The 21,862-nt window shown below is 43.7% G+C and overlaps 1 protein-coding gene and 3 long non-coding RNA genes across 4 annotated transcripts; 1 reads left to right on the forward strand and 3 right to left on the reverse strand.

Annotated features, from left to right (window-relative positions):
* Positions 1–2,804: 2,804 nt before the first annotated feature.
* On the reverse strand, positions 2,805–7,799 carry LOC138110441 (uncharacterized). The gene is made up of 2 exons (XR_011150924.1): positions 7,718–7,799; positions 2,805–3,024 (listed from the first exon to the last, which is right to left on the reverse strand). It is a non-coding gene; the product is annotated as an uncharacterized lncRNA (long non-coding RNA).
* LOC138110426 (high affinity choline transporter 1-like) lies at positions 3,018–11,224 on the forward strand. The gene is made up of 8 exons (XM_069015308.1): positions 3,018–3,640; positions 4,632–4,745; positions 6,342–6,497; positions 6,967–7,115; positions 7,643–7,786; positions 8,746–8,899; positions 9,726–9,943; positions 10,376–11,224. Exons 1-8 carry the CDS (start codon positions 3,463–3,465, stop codon positions 10,895–10,897), a joined length of 1,635 nt encoding a protein of 544 aa, XP_068871409.1. The 5' UTR covers positions 3,018–3,462; the 3' UTR covers positions 10,898–11,224.
* LOC138110438 (uncharacterized) lies at positions 7,873–9,801 on the reverse strand. Its single transcript, XR_011150923.1, has 3 exons — positions 9,714–9,801; positions 8,084–8,147; positions 7,873–7,959 (listed from the first exon to the last, which is right to left on the reverse strand). It is a non-coding gene; the product is annotated as an uncharacterized lncRNA (long non-coding RNA).
* LOC138110434 (uncharacterized) lies at positions 9,845–20,669 on the reverse strand. Its single transcript, XR_011150920.1, has 4 exons — positions 19,435–20,669; positions 15,129–18,903; positions 10,748–10,876; positions 9,845–9,931 (listed from the first exon to the last, which is right to left on the reverse strand). It is a non-coding gene; the product is annotated as an uncharacterized lncRNA (long non-coding RNA).
* Positions 20,670–21,862: the final 1,193 nt, after the last annotated feature.

Below are 21,862 nucleotides of genomic sequence, written 5' to 3' on the forward strand. Positions count from 1 at the left end.
CTTCTGTGCAAACAAACCTAAAAATTCCCAAAGGGAATTTAAAAAAACCCCAAACCTCTCCAGACTCTCAGAGTACTTTATTTCATCTCCCACAGAGCACCAGCTCTTTGGGCTGTCCCTTTCCAGAGGAGTGATGAGGACAGCCACCCTTCAGATATGCCCTTCCCTGTAGTACCTCTGTCACCCGGCAGCACCCCTTTTGTCCTGATCCCACGGGCCACAGAGAACCATCCAAAGCCCATCAGCAGTAATGTAACGTATTTATCCCAGAAAGGCAGAGCAAAGGTGTGGTCTTAGGCACAGAGGCCACTGCTTTGTCCATCCTTATTTCTTCCTGTCAGTCAGCTTCAAAGCTGAGTAGCTGTAAGAGCTCACTACAGTGCAGATCATTTCTACAAATAGATAGAAAACTTCACTGGTACACAGCACTCCTCACTTTCTTTCAGGCTTTCCTCTGTTCTTATCTACAACCCATGTCAGAGTCTGTTCCATCAAGGCCAACTAATAAGGTGTAAGAGTTAAGAGCTCAGCAGAGTATTGCAGAGTCACAGAATGGTTTGAGTTAGAAAGGACCTTAAAATCATCTCGTTCCAACCCCCTGGCATGGGCAGGGACACCTTCCACTAGATCAGGTTGCTCAGAGCCCCCATCCAAAACAGCCTCAAGCAATTCCAGGGATGGGGCATCCACAACTTCTCTGGCCAACCTGTGCCAGTGCCTCACCACCCTCACAGTACAGAATTTCTCTGTAATATCTAATCTAAACCTAACTTTTTTCATTTTAAAGACATTATTCATTGTCCTGTCAATACATGCCCTTGTAAAAAGTCCCTCCTCAGCTTTCTTGTAGCCCCATCAGGTACTGGAAGGAACTTGTATCCCCTAAGGTCAGAATCATTGGAGATACACCAGAATATCCTGACTGCTATTCCAGGAGGGCATGGTATTTCCAACAGGGACTGTAACCTCGGCTTGCCCAAGTGGACATCTCAGAGGTTTTATAGCATCTCAGGTGACACCAGACATCTCTATGTGAGCATCCAAATCAAGTTCTGAAACATCTACTGGGTACAGTGACACTGCTCTTAGAAGCAACCCTGAGTTCATCAGTCTGACCCTGTCCTGCCTCATCAGAGCTAAAACAGGCGAGTCAATCACCCCTAAAATTGTGTACTTCTCCCCATGGGTTACTCAGGGAGCTTGAAATAGCAGCCCAGCAGCTGGCACCTGAAGCTGCAGCCCCTCATTATGAGCAGGGAGTGAAGCCCACCTCTAAAATCTCTTCATTGGTAAGATTTCTTTATTTTTTTCCTTAAAATAGATGCATTAGGTGAGAGTGATTTAATGGCAAGACAGTACAACAACAGATTCAGTGAGGAACTGGTCTTCTTGGTATAAGCTTGTTTTCATACAATCCTTCTTCCTTGCACTGTGTATCAGCAAAACCACTCCGATTCAGATGAACTATCTTACACATCCTCTTTCTCTAAGTCTCTTTCATCCCATCATGTAATATTTTCACTTTTGTTGTGTCCTACCACATCTGCCCTCCACCCCTCTGGGTCTTTAAATGAAGTTTCCCTGGAGAATTTTATGCCTGTCAGTTTTTTGGCATTTTTGCCAAGAGATGAAGAAAAGCAGGGACAGTCCAGACATTCTCTGCAGATGTCAAAGAACAAATTCAAATCTTGCTTTGGGCTCGTTGAATTTAGTTGACCCTCCCATGAAGGGTGCAAGGTCAGGTATGTCCATGTCCTCTCAGGAGTGTCTGACTGCAGAGCGGGCACTCACCCTCAGCCACATGCACCTTCAACCTTTTCCTGTTCCTGTCTACAAAATATGCTGTGAAACATTTGTTCATAGAAAAAAACTTAGTATGTGTACAGTGTTTTAAAAGATTTTGAAACTCCCATTTTGAGCAAGGAAGGCAAACCAGAGACACCAATGGCTCCACTGACACCCACAATGGAGCTGCAGTTTCTAGGACCTTGTAGCAGGTTCATTTAAGCTGGAAAGGAGTGTTTCTAATTATCGTCCAAAAAATGTGCCTTTTAAATGCACAGTGTCCCTTTTCATACTTAAATCATTGGGTCAATTTTAAAAGGAATTACTCAGTTAAAATAGCATTTGGTTATAAATATAAAGGAATATTTCTCCTAAGGTAGGTTAAGTAATCATATGGTTGTCAGGCTTTTTCATCCCTTTTAATTTTCACTTCTTTTTAAGCACTAATTATAGAGTCTTCCCACCAGATCTCTGCATATCTTACCAAAACCTTTATTTCCCCTTGTACAGAGAGGTGTCACAGAAAACACGGAGTTCCTGCACTTCTCCCCCTTTCTTTCCACTGCCATCACCTATGTGCCTGTGTGTTCCTACCACATCCTGCCAATGGGATATGCTTAGCCTGTGCCACTGTCCTTTCCATGGACAGCTACCCCTGTCTGTCTGCAGGAGCTGGCACACTGCAGAAAACCTTCCTAAAGATTTAGTCTTTCACTCAGAGTGCATCTGAGAAGAAGACATCTGAGATTTCCCCATGGAAAGGAGCTGCCCACTCCACTGATGAACAAGGGTATCCAGGAAAGCCATACATGTACCCTAAAAGGGGCAGATTTTACATAGAATTGGTTATAAAGAGCCGTACGTGGACAGATGGTAAAGACTGACAGCGAACTAAAAAGATATCGGTGTGGCAACTCTACAATAAATGTAACCAGCTTAATTCTGTATTGCATATATGAGGTTTTTTCCCACAATTATTTCTGTTTACAGGGAGTTTCACGAAGAAGTTTCAAAAAGTCTGTATCATTCCTATAGTTTAATTGAAGAGTCCACCACCAGCTCACTTTCCTACCAGTTTCCAATGCTTGCTTTGAGTATCATCATGTAGGTCCTTTCATTGGTCAATGGTAAATCTTCTTTTATTGTTTCCTAGGTTTATTGTGATCATTACTGAGAGTTCAGTTCACTCAGCTTTAAACAGACAAGTTCGTAGCCCTATCTTCTGCTTTAGCCTTGTGCCTAGAACCCAGAGAAATACGGATTATCTTCATGCCATTTCATATCAGACAAAAGATAACATTTCTCCTACTTTAAACCAATCTGGTATTACCCCTCACATCAGTGTTCCATTACGCATATCAACAAGAACTCCTATGCTCTTAATCTCTGCTCCTCACAAAAATAAGATTGGATATCTACTGGAGAAGGGGGAAGGCTGCAGAACTGCCAGTGTTTTTCCAAAGACTGAGACTCTGCATCCAGTTCTCCAGACTTTTGGGTTTATTGCTCTGTTTCATACTGCTTCTTTTGTAGCAAAGTCCAGCAAATACTCAGCAGTTTCTTTACAAGAATTACACTATTTTTACTGATTTTTTCCTTTAATGTTCCTTTACTTGCTCAAGGAACATTATCATCACGCCATTATTCCTCTCTATAAACTAAATTCAACAACAGAAAATGGCTCTAAATATACCAGGCTTAGTATCTGTGAGCATATTTTTTACGTTAACTTTAGCTGCTGGAATTTGGGCTTCTTGGAAAAGCAGAAAGGATCAGCAGAACAGGAACCCAACAGAGATGGCCATGGTTGGAGGCAGGAATATAAATGTTTTCCTTGGATTGTTTACTGCAACAGGTAAGTTTTCTTAAGACTTTTAAAAATTCTTCTTAAAGCACATGTATTGCATAGATCTGGGTGACTTTTCTTTCAAAGGAAGTGAACTCCTTTAATGTCAGGGTAGATTTTGCCTAAGTGTGACTTTAAAGGAGTATGGTTTCATGAATCATTTTGGGATGGATTCTTACAAACCTCTCCTCACTGAGCAGAACCTAATGTTTATGTAGATTCTTTTAAATTAAAGAGATTCATTTAAGAGTTTAGTTAAGAGTTAAGAGTTTAATTTAAGAGTGACAAAAGAATACAACACTTTTTATTAAGGAGGACTGTGGTCTTAATTGTGAACCAGTTTCTGTTATCCAACATAACAGAAGAATTTTACTCATGGAAAAGTCCAGTTCTGTGTGGAATAAACTCTCACTCATGGTGAGCATTGGTCTCTCTCTTAAACAGAGTTTCTCTCAGCTTCCCTTTTCTCTCCTTGCTGCCTGGCATAATCTGAAATTTGCTTCCCTGACCTCTTTTCTGTAAAGGCATCCCCCAGTGGCATTTGCCTGGCTAAGACATTGTTGTAAGTTTGTTATCTGACTGCAATGTCTGCTTGCATTTGTTTTCCCTAATGTCTACTTTCTTAGACCCTGTAAGCAATGCTCTTCAAGGAGGGCAATTCTCAAAGGCAATTGTATTTCCTCTAGCAAAAGTCTTCCTCTGAGAAAAAAAAGTAATTAAAAATGACTATATTCAAATTGCCTCTAAATGTTTAAACATTGAGCTTTTCCATGCACACACAGATATGAATTCTTGAAGCTGGAAAACTATTTAGAGTGAGATTCTAATACTATTATCTGTAGTCAGCAGCACATCTCTGTATGGGAGAAAACTTTGCAAAGAAAATAGAGGTGTGATTAAGTAGGTGTATGAGAAAAATGTTTACAAGCTCTCAGTGTTCAACAAGGCTAGTTGAGAATATGTCTCTCAATTCTGACCTCTTTATCTTCCATGTTTACAGCCACCTGGGTTGGAGGAGCATATATCGAGAGCACAGCTGAAATCGTCTACCTGCCTTCAAAAGGATTATTGTGGGTCCAGGCACCTCTGGGATTTGCCTTGTCCCTTGCTATTGGTAAATAATTCATGTAATTAGGACACATAAGCTTTAAAACTATATCATAGGAGTATATTAACACATGTAACAGAATATAGGGTACATTTTAAATGTGATTTTGTTTTTTCAGTCTCCCGTATATTGAGAACAAGAATTTCTAATGCTAACCTCTGAACTGAAACATAACAAGTCAGGGTAGCTTGGAGCTAGTGTAGAGTTTTGCCTGCTTGTAGCAATTGATAGGACAAAAATCTTATCTGAGAATTTAGAAGAGTGTGTCTATGTGCATATTGCTTTTTTCACATGGTCTCTAATCCACAGACAATTGAGAGTATTGGTATCTAATTTTTTCCTTGGAATTTCTGTGTGATGAAATAATAGGACCTTGATTTTTCCACTAAGATGCATTCTTCTGAATAGTCTTGTCTCAGGATGAATGGGTCATGCATCCAGCTTATCCCACTTTATAGCTGCTCTTTTTTTAGTTGAAACTAAGCTAAGTGTGCAGTGTTCTGTACCTGAGTTGCCATTTCTAACTCAGAGAATTACTGGACTCGTGCTGAGGTTCAGCTCTCTTGCTAAGACCAAAGTTGCTTCCAGGCCACACTGTGTCATACTGTAACTCTCTAGGGACACAGGATGATGAAAGCAAGGAGACCTGTGCAGACCTTACACAGGAATTTCTAAAAGAACAATAACCTTTATTCTCAAGTCAAAGAAAAGAGTCCAACTGACGTGAATATGAATCAGGCTTGGACATATATTGCCAGCATTGCTTATGTGAGTAATTCTTACTAATGAAACTGAGGATTGCAGGTCTGATCCTGCAATCTTTGCTCAGGGTCAGTGGTGCCCAGACAAGCAGTCCTGTTGGCTTCAGGGTTAGACACAATACATATTCTTTGGTTTTAATGAGATGGCTGCACATCTGAAGTCTAATATTTATGAAGTATAATATTTAGATGAAGGTGGGTGGGACTCAGCTCAATGTGCAGATTAAAACAATATAGTTCTGGGAAGAGACAATGAAGCAACCAAAATGAAAAATGTAATCAGAAAAGGACCATGTATCCACAGGTTGCATCACATGACCAAGGACAAGCTTTGCCTCCTTTTTAGCCAAATATGAGTCTTCAATGCCTCACTCTGTCTACTGACATCTTCCACAGGATGCATTTCAGAAAACTTTATGTCTCAGATTAGTAGGTCATTGGGGATGGAGAGGAGATTATATATGGGTGTCCACTGAGCTAAATTCGTGTTACAGTCACACAGGTATTTTATGATGTTTGGGGTGACATAGAGGTCTTCCTTGGCCTCCAGTAGCCACTCCAGAAAGATGTAGGAGTGCCAAAAGTGCATGGTCATATATGTCAGCTGGAAGCAGATACCCTTTATAAACTGGGACCTCTTGAATGGATGAAACCCCACTTTTAGCAGGTGAATTTAAGCCCTGGTGTCTGGTTGGCTGCATCATTCTCTAAGATCTATTATGTATGAATTCCATGCTCACTAGGTGGGTCTGAGACTCAAATACCATACTATTCTTACCTCTTTTTTTCCTGGAATATAAAACATGCAAAATTCTACCAAAATGTCATTAATTTCTGATAGGTGGTTTCTTCTTTGTAAATCCAATGAGATCCAAGAATTACATGACAGTGATGGACCCCCTTCAAGAAACTTATGGGAACATGATGGGAACCTTACTCTTCATTCCACCACTGCTAGGAGAGGTGTTCTGGTTTGCAGCTATCCTGGCATCCCTGGGTAAATACTTGTTTTCCTGTTATATTTATTAAAGGTCATGTGGACTTGTCAGAGTGTAATATACATCTGGGAACTGTGGAAAGCTGTGCTTCCTGTCTCCTTTTATGAGGGGAACAAGCATTTCTCATTTCTGGAAAACATGTTTTCAGGCTTTAAACAAATAGGGCTATATATTCATTATATTATAATAGAGAAATCTGCCAGTGTGAGTTTGCAACTTCCTCTTGCCTGTAGGAGAGCAGATGTAAGAAGGCAAAATGCCTTGGCAATGGCAATGCAGCACGGTGAGGCAGTAAAAGCAGGAAGGAAATGTGTTTTCTCCAGTTCCCACTCTGCACACTCTCTGTAGACTGCATTTTTCATACGCTGCGTTGTACTGGCACCACAGGAGTAACATATCCTTATTTATTCTGTGTTCTGCATGTACAAAATCTGTCCTAAAATACTTGACTGCTGTCCTTGTCTGCAGGAGCAACAATGAGGGTCATCTTGGATATTGGAGGCTCTTTGGCTATCACCATCTCGGCATGCACTGTCATACTTTACACTCTACAGGGAGGCCTCTACTCCGTTGCCTACACTGATGTCATCCAGATGGTTTTCATTACCCTCAGCCTGGCAAGTCCTGTGCATTTCTTTGTTACCAGTTTTCTAACTAAAGGGAAAAATCCTGCTCTTATTTCTGGCATGTCTCAGACCAAAACCAACTTCCTTGACCTACAGGTCCTCTTTAGGAGAACAGGTTTCCTGAAAAAATGTTACAGTCTTTATAAGTCTTTGTACCTTATGCATTTCAGACTGTGCTCACACAAGCCATTGGCCTTGCTGGGTGAACACAGAAAGGTCTGCACAAAAGTGAAGTTTGCAGAACCTGTCCAGAATCATCTTGAATGGAGGAACCATCTTAAATGGAGAGAGATCTGTCTACAGAAAGTACCAATTAACCTGAATTACAGACATGTTCTTGATGATGCCATGAAACACAAACATGTAGATTTAGAGCAAGGAAGGGGGAGAAAGGAACGCTCTAAGTCTAGGTTTAATCTTATGTAACTCTACGTTCTACATCTACCTTAATTTAAATATCTGTTCTCCAAGAACAAGGACACTGGGAAAATGGTTAACAATTTCCATTTCTATCCTAGTGGATCTGTATCCCCTTTGCCCTGGTGAATTCTGCAACGGAAAGTATTTATTACACTGCAACCCATCAATCTTACCAAGACCCTTGGATTGGGAAGATAGAAAAACACTATCTTGGAAGGTGGCTGGATGACTTCTTCTACTTGGTACGGAGTATTTCTTGGACAAGTGGTTGGGGACTTTCTGTCTGGAAAGCGTGTGGGTTCTTCCAGCCAGGAGCCCTATATTGCAAGGCCAGTTGACAGGGGCTGGATGTGTAAAACCGTTCCTCAGCACCCCCTGCAGCAACCTAAATGGACTGGGGAGACCCAGGGCTCAGCTGTGGGATGAAAAGAAGCAGTAAGGACACTCCATCCCTAACCCACATGGAGGAAAATACCTCTTGAGTAAGACCATCCAGAGAGTCAGTTTCTCTCCTGGCACCATAATGAGTAATTTCCTACCTTTTGAGATGCTTGTCTTGCAGCCTCAATAGTGTGCTTTTAACATAAGTATGTAAAGTTCCCCCTATTTGAAAAAAAAATAAATTAAAATGACATGACTGCAGGTCATCAGCAAGCACAGTGCCATTGGCTCCACTGCACGACACAACTTTTGAGTTACCAATATAGCCAAGACTACAGGAGGTTTTTCTGCTCTTACTGAACTGATAATAGTGACACACAGAAGCTTGTTTGGTGAGGACAGAATCTTCAGATTTTATCTGATTAATTTTGTGCACTAAGAAAGTGAAAACTGTGGTTTTATTTTTCATTTTAAATGCAAAACATCTAAGTTTGGGTAGATTTATTTACAAAAGTTGCATTCCTGAAAAACTTTCCTTTCACTTTCTCTGTGCCTCACTCACCATTCCAAGCAACCATTTTTCAGCTTCCTCAGTCTGCCAAACCATTTACCTGCTTTCATTTAAATTTCACAACCTTGGCAATGAAACCAAAGGAAAAGGGAATTCTCAACTATCAGAAATATCATCCTCAAGAGTTAGAGCTGGGCAACATTTACACATTTGAAATGAGAATTTGATAACACTAGAGATTATTGTGGATGATGCCGTACAGCAGCCAGCAGCCTGGTGGGTACCACTGGTAACCTATGAATGTTTCAGGTGCTTGGGAGCATCCCATGGCAGACTTACTTCCAAAGGGTGCTCTCCGCTGCCTCAACAGGACAGGCAAGGCTCATCTCCTACCTCTCTGGACTCGGGTGCTTTGCAATGGCCATCCCCTCGGTGCTCATTGGGGCAGTTGCAGCATCAACAGGTAAAATGAATCATTTGTCTCTGAGTAATCAACATGGTTTTGGCAAAGGTGATTAAAAGAAGTCCCAATAGAGACTTCAAATTACCCAGGCCTGTGGCCCTTGACACCAAGATAGGTGATCTGTACCAGAGATGCAGAGCCTTCTGAGGTACAGTGCACAACTATTTAAAGACATTTAAACAGCCCCAAGATTTGTTTAAAGCTATTTCCTTATGATGAAATGACTTTTCACAGACCTTACACTGAGGAAAGATGAAGGCAGACTCTCTAAAACTCTGTATTTTAGAAGAAATTTTATGCTTCCTTCTGTTAATGCCTTAGACATGTAAGACCCAGGAATATTACTACAGATTGTTAATAAGGTTCTTGCTTGAAGGAATCAAGAAGTTCAATCCTGTAAGCTCACAGCCTTCATGCAGGGGATCAGTCCTGTGTTGGCTGAGAGCAAGGGTAAAAGAGCAGCCAGATCACTGAACATTTAAGGAAATCAGCTGAAGTCACGAGTTCATCTAATTCCCTTATCCTCATGAGCGGTGTCTAGAGGTTGACCTTAAACTGAGCCAATTCTGGAATCACACAAAGCATGCCTAATTCTATAGATGCTGCTGAGGAAAAGGGAAATCTTTGATCTAGTGGGAGCTGCAGCATGCTAAGGGGAATCCCCCAAGTTCACAAAAGAACACAAAAATTAATCTAAGTCCTAAAATACTGAGTGGATCTCAGTTCTTAGCCCTTCTGTGACTGGCCCCTGTGAAAAGGCAACTTCAAAGACAGCAGAAATGTCCACAAAGGATTTGTTGTGACTTTTCCTTGCCTTGTTTTAAAGACTGGAATCAGACAAGCTACGGTCTTCCCAGTCCATTCGCGAGAGGGGAGTCAGCAATGATACTACCACTTGTTTTGCAACATCTCTGCCCAGCGTATATCTCCATTACTGGTTTGGGGGCCATTGCTGCTGCTGCGATGTCTTCTGCAGATTCAGCTCTTCTCTCCACTGGCTCCATGTTTGCTCACAATATCTACAGGAAAATCCTGAGGAAAAAGGTACCTGGTTGCAGCATTCAGCAGTTTTGGTGTCAGGAAAGACAGTCTTGTTTCAAGGCTATTTCTAAACCAGTCTGTAGCTGAAGGTGTGTGTCCTTCAGCTGCTGAAGAGATTTCTGGAGATAGAGCTCCAAACATAATCCAGGGGCGTTCATATCCTTGGTAGGGGTACCAATACCCCATACTGGTGAGCTTTGCTCATTCTAACATGACTAGTATAAAATTTGGGCTAAGGTATTCATGGAAACAGCATAAAACCATGACCCTTAAATTCAGAGGGCACCTCCAGAGGACCCTGCCTTGCCTGGCTGCTGGTGGCAAGTAGTGCCTGAAAGCATCAAGGGCTTGGCAAGAACCAGCCCAGGCCAGGGCAATGCTGGCCATCCTGCCAGAAAACATTGTGTCTCTAATGCTGCAATCTCTCCTTTACAGGCTTCAGAGACGGAGGTGTTGTGGGCCATGAGGACCTCCATGTTGGTGTTTGGGGCTGGGGCTGCTGGTCTGGCTTTTTACTCCAGCTCTGTGTACGACCTCTGGTTCCTCAGCGGGGAGCTGGTGTACGCCCTCCTCTTCCCCCAGCTCTGCTGTGCCCTCTTTGCTCCCAGCACCAACACCTATGGATCAGCTGCTGGCTTCTTGGTTGGGCTCCTGCTGCGGCTACTGGCAGGGGAGCCTGCCCTGAGCATCCCCCCCGTCATCCGCTACCCAGCCTGCTCCCTGGTGAACGGGACCTACAGCCAGCTCTTCCCCTTTAAAACATTCACCGTGCTTCTCACCTTGGGCACCATCCTTGCTGTTTCATACCTGGCCAAGGCTTTGTTTCAGAGAAACCTCCTCCCTCGCAGCTGGGATGTTTGCAATATCATGGGGGGAACGAGCATCCTCATCCCCTTGCAGCAGGTGGAGAAACAGGAGCGTTTGCCAACCACTGCACTAGAAGAGAAACACAGTTAAATGTGGGGCTTCATTTGAAAGGCCGTGATGCATTCAGCAGTTAGAGTATGGAACAGACAACATCATTCTCCCCTTTGCTTTCTCCACTAATGATTTATTTAAAGTCCTCACCGAGAAATAAAGAGGCGTTCTCTTCATCCAAGGAGAATATGTGAGTTTGAATTCAGCAGTGATTAAAGTCACATAGTGGTGGAGTACAATCTTGTGGTGAGGACCACGGGACACCTTGGGCCCCAGCAGTGGTTGCTTCAAGGTGCCCCTGGTGTTCCACCAGAAAGCAAAGCTATAGTTCTGCTCCAACACTTAGGGTGTTCCCAAGTTACATACTTTTCTCACCACAAAGGAGACAACTTAATGTCTGATAGATTGGGTATTCTTGATTAAAAAAAAACAAAAAACAAACTGGTGAGCAGATGTGTTTCCATTACACAGCAAGGGGTTTAGCATAATCATCCCTGGGGAGCACGTCACACCTCTAAAAACACAATTACTGAAAAAAGTGCAACTGCCACAGCAGTCCAGAAGTAATATCAGTTCTGCAACATTCCTTGTATACTTTACAAAGCTCTCCTTCATACTACAGAATTTTTTCCACGTGTCTCTCCCCACTGCAGTATCTGCCAGTGGATCCCTCAGCCTGGGAATGTGTGAGACATCCCCTCTATACGATCTGGTAGGGCAGCAGCAGGTAAGCAAGATAAAGCAACAGCCCTTAACTATTCAATAAGAAAGATTTACATAGCCACCATTTACAAAAACTTAACCAGATAGAAGAACAGAGGTGCCAGAGAGACTTTAGGGTGAATTTTGTCTAAAACCTGGTAAATCATTTGTGTCAAAATTTTACCCTAGCACAGCAACAGGATGCTGTGTGACATACACAAACTGGTGTGTGAGAACTCAGAGGACTGTGATGACAGAAGGGTGCTGGAAACTGATCCTAAACTTTCCTGCAGGGACACAAAATCCTAAAATCCTGAAGGCAAGATCCCAAAAGATTCAAGTTACAGATGAGTACAGAAGAGCCCCCAATACCTTGTTTGCATAAATTCTTAATGGCTTGGAAGACAAGAAACCCAGCTAAATAGTGATTTTGGCCTCTAGCCTGAAGTCTGATGGACTGAGAACATCCCCCAGTGAGATGGATCATTCAGATGTGAGCTGAATTAAAGATTCAGGAGGACTCTGTAGTAATGGCTCACAGATGGCTGTCATTCCTTCAGTAGCTGTGCGGCATCTTACCAGGGGTCAGTTGCAATCCACCCACAACAGCCATCAGGAACCACACTCACAGTACCTTTCCAAAGTTATTGTGGGAGCTGCTGTGAGTGGAAACACCTGGCACTGTTGAAAGGATGATATTTACTGGCATAACCAAAATACCCTGCAGCAGAGCAACTCTCACAGCCAAGAGAGCTGCTGAGGTGGAAACAAGGTGCTGCTCTATGATTTACTTCCAGCATGTGCATGCACAAGGTGAGAAGCTCTGCTGGTGCCACCATGCATTGCTGCAGCAAGCTGAGCAAGGAGCCACAAGACTCTGAATTGCACCAAGGCACCTGCCGTGGCTCAGGAGGAGGACTGTCGGCCCTGCACTCTAGATATGGCTTTGATGACTCTGCTCCCTGTGGGGATCATTCATCTCTTTTACAACATCCATCCTCAGCAAGGTGGAGATTCTGCTCCTTATCAGAAAAATAGCTCATAACCTTATGTTTTGTGCTAGTGTTAGTGAACACCTGGGCACAATAACCTTCCTATACACAGCAGTCCTGTTGATATACTTTGTTAAACCAAGACTGGAAATTCCCTCCCATGTCTCTAGAGATTGCCATGAAATATCAATTATAATGTGTCAAGAAATGGGAAAGAAACTGGTTTAAAAATCAAAAGCATTGCCATTGACTATGGTCCCAGGCAGTCACCCACTGCAGTCTTTCACACAGAAGTGATTGAGTGGGAGCATGTGAGGTCGTGCTTAGCCAAGGGAGACACCAAAGCTATCATTACCTCAGCGCCAGGAGAACAGGGCTCTCGTTAAATCACAGCTGCTGTATGCTTACTCAAGCATACTCCCCTGAGAGATTTAGGGGTGACCTAGTTTGGGGACCTGTCCATCCCACTATGTGGAGCAGGAGCAGACCAAGCTGACATGCTTCACTTGATCCAGGGCACAGACCTGCTGCACGACCCAGATAAGAGTGAAACCCCAATGTCCTCATGCCAAGGTCATCGCCCTGCTTCCTGACCACAGAATCATAGAATGTAAAGGGCTTGGAAGGGACCTTAAAGATCATCTAGTTCCAAGCCCCCTGCCATGGGCAGGGATGCCACTTGCTATGTGAGGTTGCTCAGGGCCCCATCCAGCCTGGCTTTGAACACTTTCCGGGGTTGAGCATCCACAGCATCTCCAGGCAACTTGCTCCTGTGCCTCACCAAACTTTAAGTAAAGAATTTATTATCTAATCTATAAATACCCTCTTTCATTTTAAAACCATTGCCCCTTGTCCTGTCATTATCTGCTCATATAAAAAGTCCCCTTTCCTCCTTTTTATAAGCCCCCTTAAGGTACTGGGAGGCCACAATGAGGTCTCCCTGGAGCTTTCTCTTCTCCAGGCTGAACAACCCCAAATCTCTCCAATTGTCTCCATAGGAGAGGTGCTCCATCCTTCTGATCATCTTTGTGGCCTCCTCTGAACCCACTCAGTGAATCTTTCTTATGCTGGGGACCCCAGAGCTGGATGCAGCACTGTGGGGGGGTCTCACCAGAGCAGAGCAGAGCAGAGGGGCAGAATCCCCTCCTTCACCCTGCTGGCCACGCCGCTTTTGATGCAGCCCACGATCCATCCCACACAGCAGCTCTGACAGGCAAATGCCTACATCCGGAGATACCTTTTCACTCCACTGTTGTGCTCAACTTCTCCTGCTTTTACCCTGCAGAGACCCAAAGTTTGACATTAAAGCCTTTCCGTGCTAACAGGCTTGGCATGGCTGGCAATAGATCCACAGCTTCCTGAGAGAGCAGCAAAGGACATTGCTGAAGAGTGTCACCACCACCACCGTGTTACCACCCAGTGTCACCACAGAAACTCACAACTTCAAACATGAGAGTCTTACTGCTGTCAGGGGTACCTGGCATACTCAGCCTTACTTGGCCCTTGCAAAGCTTCCCTAAATTTCATACCACTAAAAGCACTCCGCTTTGTGTGAAGAGAGGAAAATGGCAAAGACACAATTACTGTAACTCTCATGAATGTTTACCATTTTCCATCCTTATATGACTCTCTCCTCAGAACATCCCCCAGCAAACTTAGAAAGAAAACATTCATCAAGGTCGGACAAAGTTTTGGAAGCAATTAGCTGCAAGTAAAATAAATATAAAAGTAATTATGTCCTCTACTTAATGCCCAAATGTCTAGTTGTTCCAGTCCAGCAGACCCAAGGTCCTTGAGGTGTTGCTAGCATGGGGGATAATGACCGAGCTCCCATGAAGCCATTCTGTTCATGGGTTACAGCCTCCTGTTCAGTATTCCTTTATTTTTCTTTCCCCCCTATATAAAAAATTCACTTGGGCACTGGAGGACCCCAGTTTATCTCTCCACATGTGGATTTACCTCCTTTGACCCTTAGAAGTATCCATGCCAATGACTCTATACAGTTTCAGTTTACATTAACTTTTCTCAGCCTAGACAGCTGCTACATAAAGCAGAAAACACCAGCATCTGGGGAGTACTCTTTTGTTGCCTGGGCTGGCAGGATCCACTGAGATGCCCTGAGGCTTCCATTGTCTTGCTTTTCTTTGACATTTTTATAGTTCATCTGCAGAGCATCTGAGATGGTATCAGAGTGAAATTTGATTTAAAAAGAACAATGAGAAATCAATGCCATGTACATTAGGTAGATTAACAACTGGCTAACTGACAGGTTGGAAATGTAATTACAAGTAGGAAATTATCATCCAGTATCAGAACCTTTAGGGAGGTTGATTCTTGGCATTGTGCTACGGAACTGCACTCACCAGTGACTGGGCGGGCAATGAGGAGCAGTCCACACCGTGCTCAGCTGGCCAAACCAGCTGCAGGTCAGTGTGGGCTCATGGACAATCTAATGCAGGTGTCTACAGACAGATCAAGTGTATCACAGCCTAAAACCAGCTGTTGGCTGTGTTGTCCTCAGGGAAGGTATGAGGCTATGCACTGCAATGTCGAGATTTAGATGAGACCAACCTTACCCATAGCATGCTCCTGCTACTTTGTCTCTTCTTTTTTCCTCACAGGCAGGGTTTATGACAACATCCAGTGCCTGGAAGTAAAAACTAGACAAATTAAGATTACAAATGAGGGTCATCATTTTACATGTAAAGTCCATTAAATAGAGCAAGTTGGCAAGGACTGAGGCGGATTTATCATCACTGAAAAATGCTACAGTGAAAGTGAAAGCTTTTCTGAAAGTTATCCCTCTGTTTTAAGAGGAATCCATTCAGTATAGCCCCAGGATATCTGATGTCCAGCCCAGAGCTCAGACTGACAAATCCCAGTGATGTTATTTGTTCCTTACTTCTCCTAGCCCTGCTGGAAATGAGCAATCATGTACCACTGAGGTAACCACTGCCACTCCTGTCTTAATGCTGACATTGCTCAAAGCCCTGCTTGCCACCCTTGGACTCCAACAATGAGAAGTCAAGACCACAGTGTGATTTGGATTTCTAAATCTAAACTGGCTCCTCCATCAGCAGATTCTCTGTATAATGGACACCGAGCTGTCTGTTCACAGATGAGGGAAGAAGGTCTCCTCTCGCTGATGGTGCTGCATAACCTCCTCCAACAGCCACCCACCTGAGAAATCAAGTTCCCATCTCTGGTGTGTTGGGAGCAGCTCCTAAGTTCTCCACACACATAGACTGAGGTGGGGTGTAAGGCCAAAGCTGTAATTGGTGTTGTGACGTCTGTGTGTGGTGCTCCAGGGGGGAAACCACCCACTGTGCCTGTGCAAGGGTCTGAGCTGTGACTGCCCTGAGTTACCCTCACTTGTTTCCATGGGAGACACCATAATTACACCACCATTGCTCAATCACAGCCATTATTTGAAGGGCCACATGCCTGACATGCTTCAGCAGCTGTTCTGCAGGGCCAGATGGGATTGGTTCTATTCACTTCAGTGCTCTGTATTCTCAGCCGCCTTGCAGGTGCTGTGTCCAGACACGGGAACCAGTACAGACAAGGAGGTTGCCAGCAGTGAGGATCATCAAGCCTGGCTCTCTAATGAGACCCTGTGGCAACCCCTGCTCAGTGCTTCAGCAAACCCAGAGTGAGCCTAATAAGTGGTAGAAAAAAGAGTTCTGGTTTTGGCAGCTCAGACCCCATGAGGACTCAGTTGTGTTGACAGGGCAGGTCAAAGTAAATACTTTGCACCAAATTTAGGCCAAATGAATTGGAGAGCTGTTCAGGTGATCCACATAAAAAGTGGGGTTGAGACTAAAGTGTGAATATTTAAATGATGCATTTCATCTAGACCAATTTAATCATGCTTAATTATTGCTTTTCTCAATTATTGCTCATGTTTAATTTTATTTGTCGCCCAGTCTGTACATATCAATACTCCTGCATTTTAGGACAGTGATCAAACCAGAGATGAGAGACAGGCTTGAGCACCTGGGACATCCCAAGATTTGAGATGAAAAAAGCATATGCTATTCTGGTAATGGAGAGTAAAGTGGAGAAAAAAGGGGGGAAAAAAGGGGGGAAAAAGGGAAAAAATGGAAGACACAAGAGACCCTTTTGCACTTGCCCCATTTTGATATTGTTTTCATTCTGCACAGAGTGGATAGACATGCCATTCACTTTGCTGAATTCTGAAATTGAAAATATTTATACTGCTAATGAACAACTGTGAAAAATACCATGGGTCGGCAAAGTTGAACTAGAAACTTGGAAAATGGTCAGATGAATCTTCCGTGTGATGAAGGCTCCTCTCATATATTCTTTGTATGGTATAACACTAACCAATAGACAATAACTTGGGACATTGATGTGAGGTGAAGGGTTGTATGAATGACTGACCTTCTGGTGTCCAAAGTGGAACATAATTCTTTTTACTTAATTGGAATTGCATTATTATTTGACTTTATTTTTACCACTACAACACAAGTTGAGTTAATCAAGATTGGAGGCAGCCTGGGCTGCAGTGATAATGCACTAGTGGAGTTCACATACTGAGGGATAAAGGTCAGGTGAAGAATAACATCAGGACCCTGAATTTTAGGAAAAATTTTAGGAAAAAAACTTCCAATCCTTCAAAGAGTTAGTCAATAGGACCCCCATGGAAAACTGCCCGCAGGGGCAAGGGAGCAGAAGAGAGCTGGGAGATCTTAAAGGACATTTTTCATAGAGCATAAGAGCTCTCAATCCCCAGGTATAAGAAAACAGGAAAGGATGGCAAGAAGCCAGCATGGTTGAGTCGAGGCCTGCTAGAGAAGCTAAAGGGCAAGAAGGAAATGCACAGGCAGTGGAGCAGGAACAGGTATCCTGGGAAGAGTACAGGGAGATAGGGTAAAGATTGGGTGATGAATGCCAAGGAGCAGTTGGAACTGTAGTGAAAGGAAAAGGGGTAATGGTTTTAAACTGGAAGGTTGATTTGGATTAGATATAAGGAAGAAAATTTTTACAGTGAGGGTGGTGAAATACTGGAACAGGCTTCTCAGAGAGGCAGGATAAAGAACACCTCAGAGACTCAAGAAAGTGAGGAATTCTTTTCTCTGTTTTGACATAAACTTCCTCGAAAAAAAGCAACTTTGTGCTTTGGTTTCCCATTGAAAGAACATGAGGATATTCCACTCTCTGTGAATACAGAAGGAGGGTGTATTGTCTTAGAAGATATTTACTGCCACAACAGCACCCCAACGGGAGAATGTCAGCCATCCCCAGTCAAAGGTGTGCTTTGAGCACCTCCTATTTGATAAAAGCTGTTGCCAAATATCTCCCTTCTACTAAGCATCTGTGTGTTCTCGGATAAATATTTCTGCATCATCATTTGATTTTTTCCCCTGTTTCCCTAACCTGCAAACCCACAGACCAAACCCACAAGGAGACTCAGGCAGTCTAGATAGCTTGAAAAGTGGAGGAATGCTGACAGACCAAAACTGCCCATTGTCATTCCTCTTACAGCTATTGATTGATTTGAGGTAAGAAAGGGGCTTTTTATATTGTGCCTCTGCTGAAAAAATGAAAGGCAAAAAGAAACCATTGACATGCAAAGGGCAGATTTGACCAGGTTCTACTTCAGATGCTGAAAAATCCTTGTTCATCTCATACAAATGGAAGGAATGTTTTTACACAGCAAGACCTCACAACAAATGTTCTTCTCACTTCCAGAAGACCAGAATAAGCTAAGCCTCTTTCACACGACTAACCTCATGTGAAAGAGGAGGGGCCAGCAGGATATTACCTATTTTTCAACTACTCCTGTGCCAGGTGCACATTTCTTTGCTGCTTTGGAAGCCTGCAGCTCTCTCCTGCTCTCTGTCAGCTGTTTCCCAACTCACTGCATCATCAACCAAAAGCATCTCAAGGCAATGATGAGCAGCCTTTGCAGCCTGTCTGACCAGGCGGATGCAATGACCTGCATTCACTGTTAACATTTCTTTGCTGAGTTTTCTCCTATGGGTTATTGCAGGATAAAATTACCTCTAAAGGGCTATCTGAGGTCTGTAATCTCTTTGAATATTTAACTCTGGTGGTTTTTTCTTTTCTTCAGCAAAAGACAAGGTCAAGCACTTTATCAAGTCCAAAAAAGACATCAACACAAAAGGGTGAGGGGAAAAAAAAAAGGCAAACCCTCTGTATAAAGCACTTCCATGTAATCCTGCAGTACATTAGAGAGCAAAAGGAGCTTTCTGGCTCCTATCTGGCTGTTGTTGCAATCGTTAATGTGGTTTTGTTCCATTATTAATGGCACCAGAAAGAGAAATCAGGCCCTCCAGACAAACTTGAGAGACTGTCGTCTCACATCTGGCAAGGAGAAGAAAGGAAAAAACATTTAAAATAATGGAAATAAACAAAGGGGAGGATAAGGAATACTAAAAATACTGAGCATATAGCAATAAAATCTGCAGGTGCCTACAGCAGAGTAGGAATGGCAAGCTAAATCTTTTACAGACCTTGTAAGTCATTCCCAGAGTCTGGTAGTTTAAGGCCACTTTGTAATTAAACAAAGACAACCTAATTTTTTACAGGGTGTGTTATATTGCTTGATACATTGATGTTTCCTAAAATTGCTGCTTGACAAGCAGAGAAAAATAAAACCAGAAGAGCAGCATTAATGGATGAAAAATCTACAACCTGGAGTGGCATATCATTAGCCTCATCTGAATGCGGTTGGACGGGATTTTAATCAGAAACTTTCTTAGGAAAATACATCATGAATATGCCAGGGTAAGCAAAATTAGGAGTAACACTCCAACCTGGCTTTTCTGTAAAGTTACCCTGAGTTAGCTACCAAATCCTGCAGAAGACCCAGGCAGGGTGCATCCCTTCACTTACCTGGCAGAAACAGTTCCCCTGCTGAAGCCTTGCACTGATGCCCAAGCACCAAAGCCCAGGATCCACCAGCTTGTCCACAGCATCCTCTTCAAACTCCAGCCTAACAGCAGGAGATATCTGCTGAAGCTCATCCCCCCTTGCCTTTGGGGTGCTGGGAGGCAGGAAGGTACTGGGGGGACTCAGAGGGGTCAAGCATCAAGGTTAAATTCAATTAGATTGGCTGCTAATCAATAATCCAGCCATCATCAGTACCAGAGGAAATGACCTCAGGTTATGAGAGGATATTACTAAAAATTGGTTCTCTGAGGGCTGTCAAACACTGGAACAGGCTGCCCAGGGAAATGGTGGAGTCACCTTCCAGAGGTATTTAAAACACATGTAGATATGGTGCTTATGGACATGGTTTAGTGGTGGACTTGGCAGTGCTGGATTCATGGTTGGCTTGATGATCTCTTCCAGCTGAAATGATTCCATGATTCCTTGAAGCCAAGTGCTTCTCTCCGTAGTCACTTGTTGATGGGGCTGTACCCCACGGCCCCCAGCACCAGCCCCCATGGTGCAGCTCACTACAGCCACACTCCTCCACAAACTTCAGGCAAGAAGCTTGCCCTGAAAATTGCCCCTGCCCTCTGCTGCTCCTCTGCCTTGCCAAGAGCCCCCACCCTGCCCAGCGCTCACCCAGCACTGCCATTAAACACCCTGATGCATTTCTGCTTAAGAGAAACATCCTCCCTTCCACAGGGGGTGTTTGCAGCATAGAAGGAGGAAGCATTGCTTCCAAGGGGCTTTTAGGGAGAGAGCAACCAGCCAGCTTTCAAATAAATATGGTTTATAATAGCTCAATTAAATGCTTTCTTAATGCTGAGCACTTTGTGATATGTACTTCTTGAGGTGCAGTTTATATTGAAAAAACCCCAATCTCTAGAAATTTTATAATTTTCCCTTTAAAAAGAAGGAATTCAAAAGTTCTTTGCTGTTGATTTTTGGTGCTGAACACAAACACAGGACTTCTTTTTGTCACAGGACTGAATGTTTGACCTATTGGATCAAAACTGCTGAAATTTGAGAGGAGCTCCAAGACTGGATTTCAGTTTCATTACTAACATCTCTCTTTCCAATAGAGTGCATTTACTCAATGCAACCAGTATGACACATTTAAAATACGAAAGGTTTAATTAATTTTATATGAGAATATAGCTCATATGTTGGGCTGCCAGAATAGGTCACTGGGCAAGAAGCTCAAAGATAATTTAAGTAAAGGCTGAAAGAAATAAAAAGGAAAATTACATAAAAGCCACTTCACCATGAGACCTTCTTTAATGCTTTGAGGAATAAAACTGCCATAAAGTGATGGGATCAGGAAGAAACTTTGTCTGACAGAATCTCTCCCAGGGGAAGCGCTACACACTTTTTCATGCAATTACATTTTCAGCAGGGACACCCAGGCACAATGTTGGCCTGATGCAGCAGAGGGGATTTGGCAAAGCACAGGAGCAGCTTAGATGGATGAGGTGGAAGGGAAGCACTTCATGGCCTGCCTCTGCAGATCGAGTACAAACACACTTTCAGACAACCCCAGAGCCATGGCAGGCGACAAAACCTATGTGGGATCAAACATTTGGGCAGTATGTCCTCACTGACCTCTCTTCCCCTGCCCCTTCATCTGAGTATCATCACTGAAGCTTCAAAAGATGCACCAGAGGTTGGGGAAGCTGGAGATTTTTTTTCACTTGAACAAAATCTGGGCCCTGGAGCCCATGCAGATTGCACTGCCTCTTGTCAACGCCTGTCTTAAGTCCTAGAAGTTCCCTCTGAGATGTGCATGAAAGAAGCTATAATGCCATATAGAGCATGGCACCACATGAGAGCATCACCCTTGGTTGGAAAACCCCAGCAAGAGCGGATCCCCTGCAGCTCACCCTGCACAAGCCTCACTCCTGCTCAGCCCCCCTGCCCAGATCTGTGCTTCAGCCATCCAGACCCCGTGGAACCCCCCTGTTCTCCTCACAGCCAGCCAGTATGTAAGGAAACCTGCATTATTCCATACAGTGCAGTGGGAGAGTGGCTGCTCAGCGCAGGTGGCTCTGGCAGATCCCAGCTGTCCCTCGTCGCCTGGGTGGTTGCCCTTTCCTCCCACTCACCCTGAGAAGCCTGTGCTGACCAGAACGCTGGAACGCCTCTCTTTAATCCGCACTCTGCTAAAGAAAACTTGAGGAGAGAGAAACACAAGAAAGAGAATGGAAAATCTGCAAAAGGGCTCATCTGGTGTGTAGCTCTTTCCCTGGTCAGAGGGGCAGCTCTCCTAGGGGTGTGTATGGCTTCTGGTAGCCATACACAAGGATGCCTCTGTGCAAGGATGAATTTTCAGGATTGGGACACTCACGTTTTCTAATCATCTTTCCCACTATCTGATACTGTCCGGGGCTTT

Source organism: Aphelocoma coerulescens, chromosome 1 (assembly GCF_041296385.1).
Source record: "Aphelocoma coerulescens isolate FSJ_1873_10779 chromosome 1, UR_Acoe_1.0, whole genome shotgun sequence".
NCBI lineage: Eukaryota > Metazoa > Chordata > Aves > Passeriformes > Corvidae > Aphelocoma > Aphelocoma coerulescens.

What these genes read in the sequence shown, in the direction of transcription:
- LOC138110426 (XM_069015308.1), top strand. Translation starts at nt 3,463, where the DNA reads ATGGCTCTAAATATACCAGGCTTAGTATCTGTGAGCATATTTTTTACG. An exon ending in AGCTATCCTGGCATCCCTGG is followed by an intron (nt 6,498 to 6,966) that starts GTAAATACTTGT and finishes CCTTGTCTGCAG; the next exon opens with GAGCAACAATGAGGGTCATC. An exon ending in GGAAAATCCTGAGGAAAAAG is followed by an intron (nt 9,944 to 10,375) that starts GTACCTGGTTGC and finishes TCTCCTTTACAG; the next exon opens with GCTTCAGAGACGGAGGTGTT.